We start from the raw sequence: 18,050 nt of genomic DNA, 5'->3' as shown, positions 1-18,050 counted from the left end.
ATGGTGGTTTAGGGTCTTTTTGTTTGGGTTGCCCAACCATTTGATGTTGTAATTTCTTGTTCTTTTTTATGCACTTATTAAAAAAAATAATTAAAAAAAAAATTGTTATGGACTAATTGTCGATGGACAACCTGCAAAATAGAGAGATCTCAACGCTGATATCCGTCTCATAAATCTTGGGATTTATTTTCCTCATTAAAAGGAATTTCGATAGATATAATTGTTACCTATTTAGTAGTTGTAGTTGTATTTTTTTTTTTTTAGTGGGACCTATGGTGAATTTTATCCCCCACAGTTATGTCAATCCAGGTATTTGTTGATTATAAGAGGACTCATGATGCTTATAAACTCGTCCATTTCTCTCTCCTTAGTCAATGCGTAACAAGCCATACTTTTTTTTTTTTTTTTTTTTTCTTCTGTTTTTTCTTCTCAATACTAAGAGAATTGGGGTAAGCATCTCAAGTGATTCTCTCACATTTTGTCCAGAGTCAATGAAATTGGAGTGAAATAAATGTGTAGTATTTAGCATTATTTCTATCTTAATTCATAATGACAAACACTTCTATCAGGATTGTAGTGAACACATTTATATTAGTAAAATTAACAACACTACAATAGGTATACTCACATGACAATTCCATTTTAGTGAGTAACACCGTAAGGACCATGCAAATTGCTACTTCAATATGTAAATGTGGTAAGCACCACGTGGAGTACCACATAACACTTTGTATTTTAGTGGCCGATGCAGCAAGAGTCACGTAAATTGCAACGTCATTTTATTAAAAACTTATAAGAAAAGTTATAATACATCTAACAACACTTATTCATCGTGTGAAAAGGTGTCATGTTTTTATTTTTCAGCTCAAGCTCCATTAGCCATTATGATTTAGGACCATTATATTAGTTAAAAAGATTAAGTTTATTATTTAAATCAACATACATATTTGGATCCTTCCAGGAGAGAAAATGGTTGGAATTGCTAGCCAGTTTACTGTAAATCCAATAGCAGCCTCACCCAGGTCATCTCAAAAGAAAACAATGGCCATAAAAGAACATCCCCAGAAAGAAAACAAATAAATGAAAGTATAATCTCTCAGAATTTCACAATTTGTAAGGCTAACTTTCAACTTTATGCAGTATTCAGCAACATAATTCCAATATAATGAGAAATGTTCTCAAATCCCAAACCTACCAGAGCCAGCACCAAGAGAAAAAGTGAAAACCCAGGATGATTATTCTTAAGAAACATGTTCGGATAAAAACATAAAGAAAGAAATGTGCAGTGTGCACCATTTGGATTCCTTGATTTGTTATATGACTATCCCTGAAACAAGCTCTCCATGAAAAAAAAAACGAAAAAAAGAAGCACCTACGAGTTCTTTCATGACTAAAGCCACTCAGTGCTTTGCGTCTTCTTCTTCACAGAACTTGGAGTACTGATCCGCATCCATCAACTTCTTCAATTCACCATTGTCACTCACCTCGACCTTAATTATCCATCCTTTTTCATATGGGCTTGCGTTAACCTGCATCAAGAAAGCTATATCAGAAAAAGGGTCCGTTTGAGTTTGAGATTTCAAAACGTGCAATTTAAAATATAGTTTAACTTAGGCAAAATTACAGTTTGGCCTTTAAATTTGCAATTTAACCTTTAAAATCAAGCGTTTTTAAAAATGCACCTCATTGCCAGCGATTTGAAAACGTACTCCAAAATGATACAATAACCATTCAGCAAATAGAAGCATGAGGGAAAGAACATATTCTTGATAAAAGAAGTGAAGTCCAACCTTCATATTAAACTTCACAAATTAAAGGAAAAACTACTGTACGCAAAAGAGCCATGGAGACATGATATGCACCGAGAGAGGAACACAAACGAAGAATAATAGCAGATAGTGAGCACAAAATTTGGAAGGCAAAAAATAATTCAAACAAACAGCCAGAGATGAAGATTGAGGCTCTAACAGGTTTTACTATGGCATTATCCGCATTAAATGTAGCCGGACAAGGTATTTCTCAGCAAGAACCTATTAATTGCTAGTGATTGATTACGAGGGGAATTGGAGAAACAAAAATCAGGTAAAACATTTAAATTATAGGATTAGTTACAACTTTATGGGCTTCAGTCAAAGACGGAGAAAGAAAGCGTTGGATTGTACCACCATAGCTGTCGCAGCAAAGTGGGACATCTTTCCCTTAAAGAAGGGGGAAGGGGGGGATCTACATTGCCTACAAGGAGGGTAAGGATATATGTCGAAGAGGCTTGGTGATATGAAGAAGAAAAAGTGTTTGATTGAACTATTTAGGTTACATCGGGACCGGGAAGGAGGAAAATAACAGGTGATTGGAAAGCTTGGGGATAAAGAGGACTAGAGGAGACAATACAGACAGGCTCTGTTTAAATGAAGAACAACAAAAACAAATTTAAAAAAAAAAAAAAAAAGACGAAAGAGTCTACTTTATTTGGTAAGTCCACTTCAGACATAAGCCTCACTGGGGATATGCAAACAAAAAGAAAAGAGCTCAAGAGCACTTGTGCTTGGAATTTTGTTTACGTAAACGAATAGAACCTTGGGTACCACTGACACAAACAAATGCAAAAACCAACTTCAGGACATGTTAGTGTAGCTCCTAGATGTTTCACAACATTGAGACATTCAGTATCAGTCAACCATGAAAAAGGAAATATGGCTATCTTCTCTTTCCAGTTGCAATCTATGAATTTACTGGAGTTTAGCCAGACCATAAAGGAAAAAGGAAAAATCCACAAAAAGAACTAAAACTCAAATCAGAACAAGAGACTCACCAGACCAGGAGAGTTGGAGAGCTCTACATTAACTTCAACCACTTTCCCCGAAACTGGAGAATAAATATCGCTAGTAGCCTTGACACTCTCAACTGCACCAAAGCCGCTGCCCTGTGTTACAGGAGCCCCCACTTCTGGTAATTCAACATACACAACATCACCTAAATGATCTTGAGCATGGTCAGTTATACCAACAGTAGCAGAATTCCCCTCAACTTTCACCCATTCATGTGAGTCCGCATATTTAAGATCCTTCACAACTGCAGGAAACATGGGAAGAAAATTATAAGCACAATAGGCAGGTCAATATCTAATTAGTCAAGCAACATCTCATTACCACATTTCCCAAAATCAAGATTAACTAAAGTAATTCTATTTCTAGAAACAAAAAGAAATATTGCAGCAAACAACAATATTATATTTGTGATATCATAAATAGTACAATTCATTTAATTCAATTAAATAAATGCACAAGAAAGTGTCAATATTCAGTATTCCTGACACCTCTTATGGTCTTGGCACATGATAGTTGATTGTAGCATGGTTACATTTTCATTGAATAAATTTGCTTTTCCATTAAAGTAAATGCTTATGCTGTTATGGAGAAGTCCTTGAAATTGAAGTGTGCTCACCAAACATTAAAGCCTAACATCTTTATTTAACTTTGTACAAACTCTGAATACGTATAATCCCCATATAACATGTGCATATGATGAACCACATTATAAACAAACCAGTAACACTGATCACAATAAAAGAAAAGATGACACCTATTGCTGAGTGCTAAAAAGTTTTAAAACAAAGAGTTGAAAACTTTTAAATAGTTGAACATAGACACACAAAAAAAAAGTGGGGGGGGGGAAATTGCTGCAGAAAGCATCACTTTTGCCTTGTTGAGGAAGTTGGATTCAGTACCAACAAAAGAATCTGTCAAAGAGTAAAAATGAAGCTAGAACGATTATGAAGAAAGTTACAGCTTTTTCGCGCTCTTGTACAGCAATCTGTACGTGAAATTTTAACAATCATTTCACATAGATGATCATAACAGTAATGCTAAAACTAATAACAGGTGTAGCACTGTTCAATGTTTGTTTCACAAAATCTATCAAGTACAATGCGCAAATATGTTGCTATGTTCCTTGAACCCAAAAATGCAAAATGAGGAGTGCCCCTGCATTATCAAATGAAAAGATACTAGAACTGCAGATTTTGTGGACAGCACTTTAGAAACCCTTTAATAGTGGAAACATTTAAAAACTAATCATTTTATTTGTCCACTGACAGCAAAACTTTCTGCATGTGCCTATATTTCTTAATTATCATACTCTTGTCTTATCACAGACTCCAAGTGCTTAGAACCCTAAAACATTCACGGCATCAATCATCACAAAATAACAATAGTACAAACTATAGAGCTTATGATAGAACCTACATTTTATTTCTTTACACACCTCTCAAGGTAATTATAATTATCTGATTTAGGAACCTTATAGTATTTTTCAAGTTGTTATTTTATACAGAATTTTTGCCACTCAAAATTCTCAACCGGCTTTTATATAAATAAACATAACAAAAAAGATATATATGGTTGCTATTTCATTGTGGAATATTGAAGTAAAAATTGAAGCTTTTGCTCCCTAAACCTTCTCCAATGGTGACAAATAAACAGTTGCCATAGTATTAAATGATATAACCCGTGAGGACAAACAAGAAGATCACTTTTCGTTTTCCAAAATAAAAAGTGAGAGAAACAATGGCGTAGGTTTCATTTTTCATTGACAGTAAAACAAATTACACAAAAATTTGCTTAAGATTAATCACAAAAATTTTTAAGAACGTTTTTATTTATTTTTAAAAAAATGACCTCACTCTAAAAAGCATTTCTAAAATCATTAAAGCTAACAGAAAGAGAGGGTATATATGAATATATGAATGCCCAGATTCAAGAACCCATTGATCTCTGCAGTAATAAAATCCAAAACTTGGCAGACATGAAACCAATGACAAAAACAAACAAAACCCATTTCAAAAAGAAACTCAAATAGTCTGCTGGAAGAATCATAGATCAGGCATTTGAACAAAGACATAAATGAAAGATCCACATCCACATCTAAGCCCACGAAATATTTAAAAGTATTCATCTTCTTTCCGATCAATATATACACATGAAAAGCAAACAGAGAACCACCCGTCAACACAAAAATGGCAACATTAAGACAAAAGTCTGATATACCAGAAGCAAAGCCTCTTTGGAAAGCTGAGATCCTGAGGTACGAGGCAGCCCTTGAAGCCCACAGCAACCTGGAAGCCATTGCGTGTACCTGAAATAAAAAACCCTGCTTCCTGCCCTCAACCAACACTAAACTTCTCTCTCTTATAATATATAGGTGGGGTTTGGAGAGTTGGTGGGTGTTTCAAACTGTTTCCAATAAGTATTTATAGGCAAAGTAGAGGAATCCTACAAATTAACATTCAATTTTTAATGTTGTCTCCAACTAAAGATTGATTAATTTCATACTAAAGTACCAAAAAATTATAATGTTTCTTATTTCTACTAAAAATAATTTTATTTTATAAAAAATTTAGAAAATATATAAATTTTTTTTTTTTTAAAAAAAAAACATTAGTCATGTATATGTAGTGTCTGCATTATTGGCCTATTTTATATATATATATATATATATATATATATATATATATATATATATGTTCCTTCTGTACAGTATTATGTATGATTCAATATGCAACATTATTCTCAACACTATTTAACATTATTTCAGCATTTTCAATTAACGTGACATACTTAATTCACTCTTAAATTTTTTATATTTTTTAATTAAGATTAATGTAAAGGTGAATTCAACATGTCACGTAAGTTGAGAATATTAAGAGAATACTAAATAGCATAGCTCAAATAAAAATAGGATAAAGTTCATTTAATCCCCTCAAACTACCATCTCAATGACAATTTACCCCTCAAACTATCAATTGTGACAATTTACCCACCAAACTACAAAAATAATGACAATGTACCCCAAATTTTAATAAAATGACGAAATTACCCTCACTAAAATAAAAACAAAATACTAAATTTTTATTTTTTTCAAAATTTTAAGGATATTTTTGTCTTATTGAAAATTCTATGGGGGAAATTTCGTCATTTCGCTAGCATTAGGAGATACATTGTCATTGTTTTGGTAGTTTAGGAGATAAATTGTCGTAACTGATAGTTTGAGGGGTAGATTGTCATTGTGATGGTAGTTTGAAGGGGTTAAGTGAGCTTTACCCATAAAAATAAAAATAGGTGGCCCACCACAACGGCTCCCCCTATGTTTTTTATTTTTTATATGAATTTATAAGAATATTTGTCTATTCAATAAACTTTAGAAGCTCTTTTTTTTGGGGGACAAAATTGGTACATTACTATTTTTTGATAGTTTAAAAGGATATTAATCAAGTTTGAAAAGACATTGCAAGTAGAATAGCTTAATTTTCCCTGCTTCTTTTACTTGGTATCATCTTAATTGGAAATAAAACGTACCTTAAAAAAAAAAAAAAAAAAAAAAGGCCAAAATATTTTGACAAAATTGAGAATTAAAAATGGCATAAGGTGGTGGGTCAATGTGTCAACAAACCCAGTAGGCAGGAGTTGGTGAGCGGCCCAGTGCCAGTGGTGGCTTCTGAATTCTGATGGCGATGTCATGAGGTATGGCGGTTCCGTGGAATTTTGAAGCTACCGAGGTACTATTCAGACATAAATCCAATAATTTTATTTTGATTTTAAAATATATTCTAAAATTTTAATTTTATTATTTTTTATTTTCTAAATTCTATTGATCAAGTCAATCTCGAATTTAGATAAAGTAAATGGTTTGAAAAAGGTCACAAGTTTATTCCAATTTAGCAAAATGGGTTATTTAATTTTTTTCACAAGCTAAGCATATTGTTAGTTGAATAATTTTTTTTTTTTTTCTTTTTGATATTTGAATAATTCTTTATTGGACCATACAGGATGTTCTTAATTTTAAGTAAAATTGAGATGAATCATTTCATAGTCAAGAATTTACTTTACATATTTAACGGTATAAATAAGATTGTCTTCAAATTCATTCACAATATCTCAATATAACTAGTTTTGCTGACAACATTTTCACTCAGCTTCCTCGGTATCAAGGATTCTCCCAAGAAATGTGGAAAGGAAATGTTTTAGATTACTCTTAAGGATAATGTACTTTTCTGGGTCTATTATGGATTTAATTATGTAATTTTATTGATCTATTATGCATTTAGTTATTAATCTTCTTTCTTCATCAGTTGGAAGCGCTATTATGTTAATGCCAACGAACATAGCTTTACTTTAAATCGGTTTATAAAAGAGGAAACTTTACTTATCTCCCCTATACTTTCGCGCTTTTTGCAGACACCCTCCCATTGTTCAAAACCTCTCACTTTGGTGTATCAAACTTTCGTTTCCTTTCAAATACCCCCTACCGTTAGCTTTTGCAGTGTAAAAGACCTTTCTACCCCTAAATTTTCTTTTTGATAAAAAATAAGGGCACAATTGTAATTTTTCACCCTTTCCGTTAGGATTTAACAGAAAATCCTAACGGAAGGGGCAAAGTGAAAGGAAACAAAAGTTTGATACATCAAAGTGAGAGGTTTTGAACAATGGGGGGGTGTCTGCAAAAAGCGCGAAAGTATAGGGGGGTAAGTGAAGTTCCCCCTTTATAAAAAGTATGTGTCTCTTTTAGAGCGTGTTTGGAATTGCGTTAGAGAGTTTAAAAATTACTTTTAGTACTTAAAAAGTCATGCTAAACAAAAGTTGGCATATTTAGTAAAAAATTCTAGAAGTTTTTTTTTTTTTTTACGTTAAAAATTGTCAAAACGCACTTAACAAAAGCTTAAAAATGATTTTTTTTTTGCCAAAAAGCTTTTATTTTATTTATTTATTTATTTTAACTTAAAAGCTCTATTTATCAAATACAATCTCAAACACACTCTTAGGGCCTGTTTAGGTGTGCGTTTGAAGGATCTAAAAGTGCGTTTAACATTCAAAAAGTTCGTTTGAAAGAAAAAGTAAGGATGTTCAAGCGGGGCGGTTATAACCACTCTGCTAACCGCATAACCGCTTTGATTAGCAGTTATTAAAAACCGATAACCACTTAGGGCAGGGTGGTTTGCAGTTTTAGGGGTTGGAAAAAGCGGTTAATAACCGCTAATCGCTAACCGCCTATCCTTATATATATATAACATCAAAATGACGCTGTTTTGTATAACATCAAAATGACGCTGTTTTGGTGTTTTTCCCCAAAACAGTGTCATTTTGGAGGAAAAAAAACACTCACTCACTCAGCCTAATTTATACAAATTAGGGTTTCATCATATTCTCTCCGTCTTAAACCCTCTCTCACGACTCAAGTCTCACGCAGAGCCATCCCTCTCTCTTGTCTCTCTTGTTCTTGTCCCTCCCTCTCGTATCTCTCGTCATCGTCCCTCTCTTTCAGACTCTCTGTATCTCCTCTCTCTTGTTGCCTCTCTCTCTCTCTCTCTCTCTGTCTCTGTCTCACAGTCTCACAAGCTGAATGACTGATGATCACGATTGAGTTACTTTTTGTCTATTTATTTTTTAGTTTATGGGATGCGTCCTTATAGTTGTTGAGAAAGTAAGGGAAAAACTCACAGATTATAACAATTATTATGGATATAAAAAAGTAGTTATAAAACTGCCAATTATTGATTTTAGTAACTGCTAACGCCGGTTATAAAATAACCACTAATCGCCTAAGCGGAGCATGCGGTTAGTGGTTTTAGCCAATAACCGCTAACCGCAACTACTTGTACAGCTCTAGAAAAAAGTATTTGTTTGGTAAAAAAATTGAAAGTGCTTTTAAAAGTTCAAAAGGCCCAAAATTGTCAAAACACACTTTTGGCAAAAGCTTCAAAGCGCTGTTTGACTTAAAAGCTATATTTCTCCAACACAATCCCAAACATGCTTTTAATGTTAGAAGCACATGTTTTTCGAATAATATTTTAGGCGTTTTTGCGATTGCGTTAAGGAGCTTAAAAAATACTTTTAGAACCTAAAAAGCGGTGTCAAACAAGTGGATAAGGATCCTCTCCATTTCAAATGAAATAGAGAGTATCCATTTATTGCATTTAGGAGGACAAACTTGTCCAAAAAATTTACCCCCCAAAGAAAAAGACTCTATTATCGTCATAAAAGGACTAACGGCTTGTTTGTGATTGCGTTTGAGGAGCCTAAAAGTGCTTTTAACACTCAAAAAGTCCATTTGAAGAAAAAAATTCTCGTTTGGTAAAAAAAATTAAAAGCGCTTTTAATGGTCCAAAAAACCTAAAAATGGTCAAAACCCACTTTTAGCAAAAGCTTAAAAATGAAGCTTTTGCCCAAAAGCTCTTTTTAACTTAAAATCTCTATTTATCAAGCGCAATCACTAACAGGTTCTAAATGGATGCTCTCTATTTTAAATAAAATGGAGAGGATCCGTTTCCAATAAAAGTTGACATGTTTGGTAAAAAATTCTAAAAGTTTTTATTTAATTTTTTTGTTTTACTCAAAAAATAAAACTTTTGTCAAAAAATGTTTTTTTACTTAAAAGTTATATTTTTCAAACGCAATTCTAAACATACTCGATCTTTAAATTTTTTTTTTTTTTTAAAAAAAGTATGTACTTTTTACATATAAAAAATACATGAGAATTTTATAGATTATAGATTAGATATGAAAAATGTCTTGTAATCCGAAAACTCTGTCAAGTGCCGACATCACATTGTCGCTTTTTGCTCTTTCTTCCTTGTTATTGTGTCGGTTTGCACTATTGCAACGAGGGTAGAACCATATAAATAAATAAATAAATAAAGAAAATTGAAACTGAATCAAGGTGAACAACCTGACATGTTTTGTCGTTTCTTTTTTCTTGTCTTATTTATGTTATATGAATTAATTTAGTCTTTATGTTACGGGGCAAATTTTTCACACCAAACAAGCCACGTGATGGCCCTTAGCAAAGCACCAAGCAGTGCCAAGGCAACCAACACACCAATAGAGACTAGGGAAGGGTAATCACAGTACAACAAGGACTTTACAGGAGCAACACCTCCCAACTTTTACACTCAATCAAACCGAATGTACAAATATACTGACCAGGGCCCTTACAACACAATGGAACCCTTTGCCACAATATTAACTCAGCCACCAAGGCCTACAATAGAAAACCATAATACAAATCACATGCACTCAGTGTTTTCCTCATAGCAGCTCCCTCACAAGACTTACTCTCAATGCAGCTTTCAGCCTCTTCAATGAGAGTACTAGCAACCCTTTTATAGACATCATGAGGGAGAGCTTTGCTGCAGTGGGCTGCCACCTGGCTCCAGCCCACTGCCTGGTGCAACATGGTAACTTCTAGCAAGCAACCTGCCACCTAGACCATGCTCCATGGTCCATTTGAATTCAGCCAACGCCCTTGCTTAGCTTGCTGCCACAAGGCAGCCCTTGCAGGCTCTTCTGCAAGCATCCAACTGCTTCATTGAGGCCCAATGAGCTTCTTGCCTCTTGTCCAAGTCTTGGAGGCATGGCAGGGCATCATTCTGCCCATTGTAGCAGGCAATCATTAGCTAGGGGGCTTGGCCAGCACCCCACACAAAACCACTGCCACACTTAAGGTCCTTCTAGCTTCCCAGCTCTATGCAAGGGCCTGCAAGGCAATCATGGAACTCTGGCACAACAGGTCCTCTTCAGCAAGGCAAAGGCACCACCTGGCTAGTGCAGCAAGCCACACCATGTCCATCTAGCAACAAGCTTTCAACATGATCTTCAAGGGCTGGGTCATGCACAGCCCAATCAGCAACCATGCTACCAAGGCCAAGCACTTTGACAGTGCATGGGCCAATGTCCAGCCAAACAACCAGCAAGGCTAGAACAAGTCCACCCTTCATCTTAGCACAAAGCATGCCTCCCTCATGCTAGGGCATGGTGGTCAGCAAGGGTTTTTGGCAAACCCATGTAGCCACCATGATAGCCATGTCACGGCTGTGACAAACCACCCCCACTAGATGAAGTCGACGCCCTCGTCGACTAGGTGGCCAAATACTCCAAGACCTTGTCCTCAAACTGCCATAGGGTAGTGTCCCTCTCCCATGTTGCTTCTGAGATGGGTGAGCCTCTCCACTGAACTAGATAATATATTCTCCAATTCTTCTTGTGTTGGCCTTCCCTCTTGTGGTCCAAAATTTTCTCTAGTTTCTGCTTAAATTCCTTTTGAACATTAGGTGGTGCCTTCTTTGGTTTACCACTGCTTGGCTCCTCAACATTTTCATGGTATGGCTTGAGGAGACTCACATGGAAGGTAGGGTCTACCTTCAGTCTTTCTGACAGCTTCAAACGATAGGCTACATTGCCTACCTGCTTTACTACTTTAAAGGGGCCATCATACGTGGGCATCAGCCCCATGTGGATCACTCCCCTTCGAAATTTTTTCAGAATTTTGTGGGGTAACTTTAGCATTACCTTATCTCCAACAGAAAACTCCAAGGGTCGCCGCTTCTCATTGGCAAACTTCTTCATACATTTCTGAGCTTTGGCTAAACTGTCCTTGGCCTGTTGCAACAACTCTTGCCTTTCTTTAGCAAATCTGAAGGCAGCAGGGCATCTTCCTCTAGTTTTCTGTGCTGCAACTTCATGAGGGGCCAAGGGTTGATGGCTAAAAACAAGCTCAGATGGACTCAGCCCAATTGCAGAGGACTTGTGCAAGTTGTATGCAAACTGGGCAACTTCCAATAACTCCAGCCAATTCTTCTGGTTTGTTGAAGCATAATGCCTCAAGTAGTCTTCAAGCAAAGCATTAACCCTTTCTGTCTGCCCATTTGTTTGAGGGTAATAGCCAATAGAGAACTTCAATTCTGACCCCATCATGTTGAACATGGCAGTCCAAAACCGCCCAGTGAACCTGGGATCTCTATCACTCACAATGTTTTTAGGTAGCCCAATGATCTTGACTACATGGGCAAAGAATAGCTTGGTAGCCAATTCAGCAGGGCAACTTTTTGGCACTGCAATAAAGACTGCATATTTCAAAAATCTGTCCATAACCACCATTACAGCATTCATCCCTTCCACAATAGGGAAACCCCCAAGAAAATCCATGAAAACTTAGGCCCAAGGTTTGTCTGGAACAGGAAGTGGTTGTAGCAAACCAACTTCCCTCCTTTGCCCCCCCTTGTCTTGTTGGCACACCAAACAAGTTCTCATATACAACTCCACTTCATCCCCCAGGCAAGGCCAGTAATAAGATCTAGACAGAAGGGCAAACGTCCTTTTCCTCTTAGGATGTCCTGCCCATTTGGAGTCATGAGACTCCTTCAACAACTCACGTCGTATTACACCAGCAGGAACATATAATCGATAGCTTTTAGCATATAACAAGCCATCTTCCAGCCAATACCGATGAACAATTCCTTGCTTGACTGATTTTGCTAGTTTCATATAAGCAGCATCAATTTTTGCCACCTCTCTGATTCTGTCCAAGAAGTCGGACTCAATTCTGGACAGAATATCAACTACCTCATCAGCTTGCTTGCACCTCAATGCATCAACAACCTGGTTGTGTTTGCCAGGTTAGTGTACCCACACAAAGTCATACTCTTGTAAAAACTCTTGCCATCGAGCCTGTTTTGGTGACAATTTCTTCAGAGTTTGAAAGAAAGTGTTGGCAGCATTGTCGTTGCGAACCACAAACTTAGTCCCCAGCAAGTATACTCTCCATACTAGTAAATAATGAACAATAGCCAGCATTTCTTTCTCATGAGCAAAATATCTCTGCTCTGCCTCCTTCAACTTTCTGCTCTCATAGACAACTGGATGCCTTTCTTGCATGAACACACCCTCAATGGCTCTGTCTGAGGCATTAGTGTGTACTTCAAATGGTAGTTCGAAATTAGGTAGGTACAGTACAAGTTCACTTGCAACAGCAGCTTTTAGCTTGTTAAAGGCGGCTTGGCACTGATCTATCCAAAGCCACTTCCCATCTTTCTTTAGTAGGTCAGTGAGGGGAGTTGCCTTCTTAGAGTAGGCAACAATAAACTTTCTATAATAGTTGGCCAGCCAAAGAAACGAGCGCAATCCCGACACTGTCTTGGTGGTGACCAATCTTGGATGGCCTTCACCTTGCCTTCATCCATCAATATTTTTCCTGCACTGATTTTGTGGCCTAAAAATAGAATCTCCCTGCAAGCAAACTCTCACTTTTCTTTCTTTACATAAAGAGAGTTCTCCCTCAACTGAGTTAGAACCAATCTTAGATGGCTTAAATGATTAACAAAAGACTAACTGTATACCACAATGTCATCTAGATAAACAACAACAAATTTATCTATGTAATCATAAAAGACATCATTCATAAGGTTGCAAAAGGTAGAGGGGCATTGGTGAGGCCAGAGGGCATCACTAGAAATTCGAAAGAACCATACCGAGTTACATAGGTTGTCTTGGGCTCATCCCCCTCTGTAATTCGCACTTGCCAATAACCAGAGCGCAAGTCCAGCTTGGTGTAGTAGGATGCTCTGCTCAATCAATCGAAGAGGTCTTGGATCAGGGGCACAAGGTACTTATTCTTCACTGTAACCTTGTTCAAAGCCCTATAATCCACACACATTCGAAGCGATTCATCCTTCTTCTTCTGGAAGAGTACTAGAGCACCATAAAGAGCTTTGGAAGGTTGGATGAAACTTGTTTCCAGCAACTTAGTAAGCTGCCTCTGCAATTCTACCAACTCTTTTGGCACATTTTGTATGGTGCACTAGTAGGTGGTGTCGAACTAGGCAGCAACTCAATTCTGTGGTCAACATTCCGTTTAAGAGGAAGAGTTTTGGGCAACTTAGGGGCATGACATCCTCAAACTCTTCCAATAAACTCAGCACCTGTTCTGGAGCATCCATACATGACTCCTCCTTGACTTCTCTCAAAGCAGCCATGTAAGTAACATCTCCTCTTCTTAGGCCATGTTTGAGTTGCATGGCTGAAAGGGCACCATCCTTACTACTACCATGGGGAGGTGGTGCCTCCTTGATGGCCGTCACAAAGTAGGGATGTGCCTTATCCATGATCAACATTTCTCCCAAAAAAGGCATGGGTACTACCTCAGCTAATACAAAAAAAAACGTTTCTTAGAATAATATCAAAATCATCCAAGGGAACCACAAGAAAGTTACCTTCCCTGTCCACTCTCCAACCTTCAAGGAGACTGCATGAGCAATACTCACCACAGGTTGGGCTTCTGAGTTCACTGCCTTCAACTTACTTGGGCACTTGCTCAGCTTCAATCCCAACCCTGTTATCATGTGTGTTGCCACAAAGTTGTGAGTAGCCCCTGTGTCCAGTATGGCCGTGGACTTTGAGGAGTTGGCCTCCATAGGAACATACATCAGCACAGTAGATGGCTCTGCCTTTAGAGCATTCAACCTCATCTGGAGAGGGTTCACTCAAGCTTGAGTTTCCCCACCCCCGGCTTCTCGATCTTCCTCTGTGATCAAAGCATTCGGTTTCTCCTTCTTTGGGCACTCCCTTGCCCTATAGGGACCATTACATATGAAACAACCGAGATTATTTTTGTTGGGTTGCTGTTTGTCAACAACCTTACCCTTGCCCTTATCAGCTTTCCTCTGAACTTAGGCTTCTCGTTGCCCGCCTTCTTCTTACCATTGTCTTTCAACTTGGGTTTAGGTTTCTCCCCATCTTTTTTGCTCTGTCGAAAATCAACTAACCCATTAGCAGCACCCATGGCAGAAGGGAGATCACGCACCCCCTCCCTTCGTAGCTCAAGTTGAGCCCACACTTGTAATCCTGATGTGAAATTATACAATTTGTCGACCTCCGACATGTCTTTGATATCCAGCATCAAAGAACTAAATTGCTTCACATACTCCCTTTCTGAGGTGGTATGCTTCAATTTCTTGAGTGAGTCCCTTGCAACCCATGCGGTGTTGCAGGGAAGGAATTTATATTTCAACTCCTTTCAAAGTGCTTCACAGGTTGTGATCTTTGGTCTACCAGAATCATCATCCTTCCTGGTACGCCACCATAACTTTGCATCGCCATCTAGATACGTGGTAGTAATGGTGACTCGTTCTGTTTTTGGAACACGAGCAGCTCGAAAATACTGTTCCATATCCCATAGGAAGTTTTCCAACTCCTTAGCACTTCTAGCACTCCCAAATGGCTTAGGTTTCGGCACTTTCAGCTTGGTCGTGACCTCCACACCAGTAGGTAGTCCATGGATAGCCCTTTTTATAATGCCTAGCTCAGCATCAATGCAGGCTGAAAACCCTTTGATATCTTCTTGCATGGATTCGATCTCTTCTTCCATACCTTCCAAACGATGAGCTGCCAAGGGTGGCCTGCTCTTCAGCTCTATCTTCCAACCGTTGCAAGGTCTCTGCAGTATAGGCATCAAGGGACGACTGCAAGTTTGAAATGGCCTTCTCAGTAGTAGCCAACTACTCAACAATAGTAGTGGAGGAGGACTCCTCCACAGGAACACCAAGCAAAGCTTCAAGCCTGGCTACTCTTTCCCGTAAGTCTTGTGTAGAGCCACCTACCATGACCCCAACCGAGTTTTGATACCAGTTGTCATAGGGCAATTTTTTCACACCAAAGAAGCCATGTGATGGCCCTTAGCAAAGTACCAAGCAGTGCCTAGGCAACCAACACACCAATAAAGGTTAGGGAAGGGTAATCACAACACAACAAGGATTTTACAGGAGCAACACCTCCCAACTTTTACACTCAACCAAACCGAATGTACAAAGATACTAACCAGGGCCCTTATGTAGCGCCTCGAAATTTTCAAAGTTATTTAAATAGATTATTTTGATGATGATGTTATTTTAATATCAATTTTAGCCAATGATTTTTGGGAAAATCTATGGTGTTATAGAGAGTGATAATTAGAGAATGGTAATTGGTGAAATAATAGGATAGTAAATGATAAGAAGAATTGTATTGGTAGGTAGAATAGTAAGGGAAGGTAGAATAGTCAATGGTAGGTGTAATAATATTTGTATAAGGAGGGTAGAATTGTAAATGGAAGGTAGAATAGTCAATTGTAGGTGTAATAGTATTGGTATAAGGAGGGTAGAATTGTAAATAAGAATGCAGAATAGTCAATGGTAGGTATTCTAAGTGGGTAGGTGGAAGAGTGAAATGAGGGTATAATTGTAAATGGAAGGTAGAATAGTCAATGGTAGGAATAATAGTATTGGTATAAGGAGGGTAGAATTGTAAATGGAATGTAGAATAGTCAATGGTAAGCATAATAATATGGGTAGGTGGAATAGTAAAATGAGGGTATAATTGTAAATTGAAGGTATAATAGTATTTGGTTTTTCCTATAAATAGAGCTCTTCCCCTTCACAAATTTTACCACTCCCCTCCCATCTCTTACACATATTCTTCCTTCTTCCGCTTTCTACTCGGTCTTTCGTCTTTCTTCTTTCTGAGAGTGTTTACTCAGAGCAGAGAGAGAAAGGGCGAGACAAAGCATTGCAAGAAAGAAAGAACACGAGAGATAGCGGACTTGAGAAATTAGTTTCAAAAGATATACTAGTGGTGTTAGTCAGATTGGAGCAACTAGATTCTTGCAGACCACTTTTAGCTTCAGTCTAGAGGTAAGTAAATTCACTACTCCTTCTAAAATTACTTCATGTCATGCTATTTATTCATTCTTGTATCAAGCTGTAAATGATTATTTTATTTACCTGTCATAGAGATATGTTGCATGCATGAAGGATTTCTAAAAGAATTATTTAAAAAGTTTCTATTTCTGTAAACGCTTTCTAAGTACAACAAGTTTATATTTGGAAAAGTTTCCATTTTTGATAAAAGAAAGTTGAGAAATGATAATGATTATAAGAAAGAAGAATGATGACAAACCCTCCTACATGTTGCCCTAAGATGCATCAAAAGAAGTACAAAGAAAATTACAAGAAATGAGTTAAATGTTTATGAAATAAGGGCACTTGTATGAAGGAGAGTATTTTTGGCCCTAAGATAAGTAAGGATGAGAGGAGTTCGGTACCGATACTCGGATGAAGGAGAAACCACTAAAGGAGGCTATGCAAGAAGGTGGTATTCCATCAACATGACCATTGAATGCACCAAGAAAGAGTTAATTGACAGTCGGGCATGGCTGAGGCCACAGTTCAGTACCATGGTCACAAGGACTTGCAACCCTCGTACACAAGAGTAACAGTGTACATGGGCTCTAATATGAGAAAATGGTAATATAATTTCAACGATGATTTACAATGATGATTTATAATGATGCATTATGATGATGATTTATAAAGATGATTTATGACGATGATTTATTACTAGATGTAATAGTATGTATATCCTACGGGAGATGCAACCGTACATACATGTATTATTATGGCTGGATGTATATTTATTTGTGAAAACAATTTTCAAAACTGAGAACAAGGAGTAAAACTATTTATGGTTGTGGATTTTACTTGTTGGGCCCCTTTGGGCTCATTCAATTTTATTTCTTGTTTTCAGGTAGAAAGGATGCTGGAATAGGAGGCCGGAATGGGGCCGGGAATAATTATTAATTATCAAAGTCTTTTCATATCAGTTATTGTAATAATATGATATTCCGCAACTAAAGTTTAATGTTTTCTAATTTCGCTTGTAATAAAATATCTTGAAGAATGTTTTATACATTTATCGTATCCTTTAAAATCAAGTACTCTGATAGACCTTATAGATAGATCTTTGCAAAAACTTTTGTTGTAAAAGAAGAAAAGTGGCAAACTCAGCCTTAACGGGCTGGGGATATTACAATTTTGGTATCATAGCAAAGGTTATAAGGTTTTGGCAGACTTTTCAAAAAAATAAAATAAAATTGGGGTTAATGAGAAGCCACATTCCGGCCAAGTAGAGTGCGTATTTTTGTGTGGTCTCTAATAAATGATGCATGGGCATTTTTTCTAAGGGTTAATTTTTGGTTAAAAAAAAAAAAATTCATCTTAGTGTGATTAATTTGGAGGATTTTATTATTATGATCAAGTTAATGACGAAGATGAATTGTTATTTTTGAAGGCAGTCATCCAATCCATACCCACCTATACGATGAGTGTATTTCAACTGCCTAAAGGGGTGTGCAAAGAAATTAATTCTATGATGTCAAATTTCTGGTGGGGGAAGAAAGATAAAGAAGCAAGAATT

General features: G+C 37.0%; 1 protein-coding gene across 1 annotated transcript; it reads right to left on the bottom strand.

The window, feature by feature from the left end:
- Positions 1 to 1,214: 1,214 nt before the first annotated feature.
- On the bottom strand, positions 1,215 to 5,211 carry LOC132171288 (Single hybrid motif superfamily protein). The gene is made up of 3 exons (XM_059582572.2): positions 5,043 to 5,211; positions 2,810 to 3,069; positions 1,215 to 1,529 (listed from the first exon to the last, which is right to left on the bottom strand). Exons 1-3 carry the CDS (start codon positions 5,119 to 5,121, stop codon positions 1,401 to 1,403), a joined length of 468 nt encoding a protein of 155 aa, XP_059438555.1. The 5' UTR covers positions 5,122 to 5,211; the 3' UTR covers positions 1,215 to 1,400.
- Between the last annotated feature and the right edge of the window lie 12,839 nt (positions 5,212 to 18,050).

Source organism: Corylus avellana, chromosome 1 (genome assembly GCF_965113065.1).
Source record: "Corylus avellana chromosome 1, dhCorAvel1.hap1.2, whole genome shotgun sequence".
In the NCBI taxonomy this organism is placed as follows: Eukaryota; Viridiplantae; Streptophyta; class Magnoliopsida; order Fagales; family Betulaceae; genus Corylus; species Corylus avellana.
This window is presented reverse-complemented; position numbering and strand designations above follow the sequence as displayed.

Coding starts and splice junctions, on each gene's coding strand:
- LOC132171288 (XM_059582572.2), bottom strand. CDS start 5,121: ATGGCTTCCAGGTTGCTGTGGGCTTCAAGGGCTGCCTCGTACCTCAGG. Junction 3,070..5,042: donor CCAAAGAGGCTTTGCTTCTG/GTATATCAGACT, acceptor TGTTTCCTGCAG/TTGTGAAGGATCTTAAATAT. Junction 1,530..2,809: donor TCTCCAACTCTCCTGGTCTG/GTGAGTCTCTTG, acceptor TTCTTGATGCAG/GTTAACGCAAGCCCATATGA.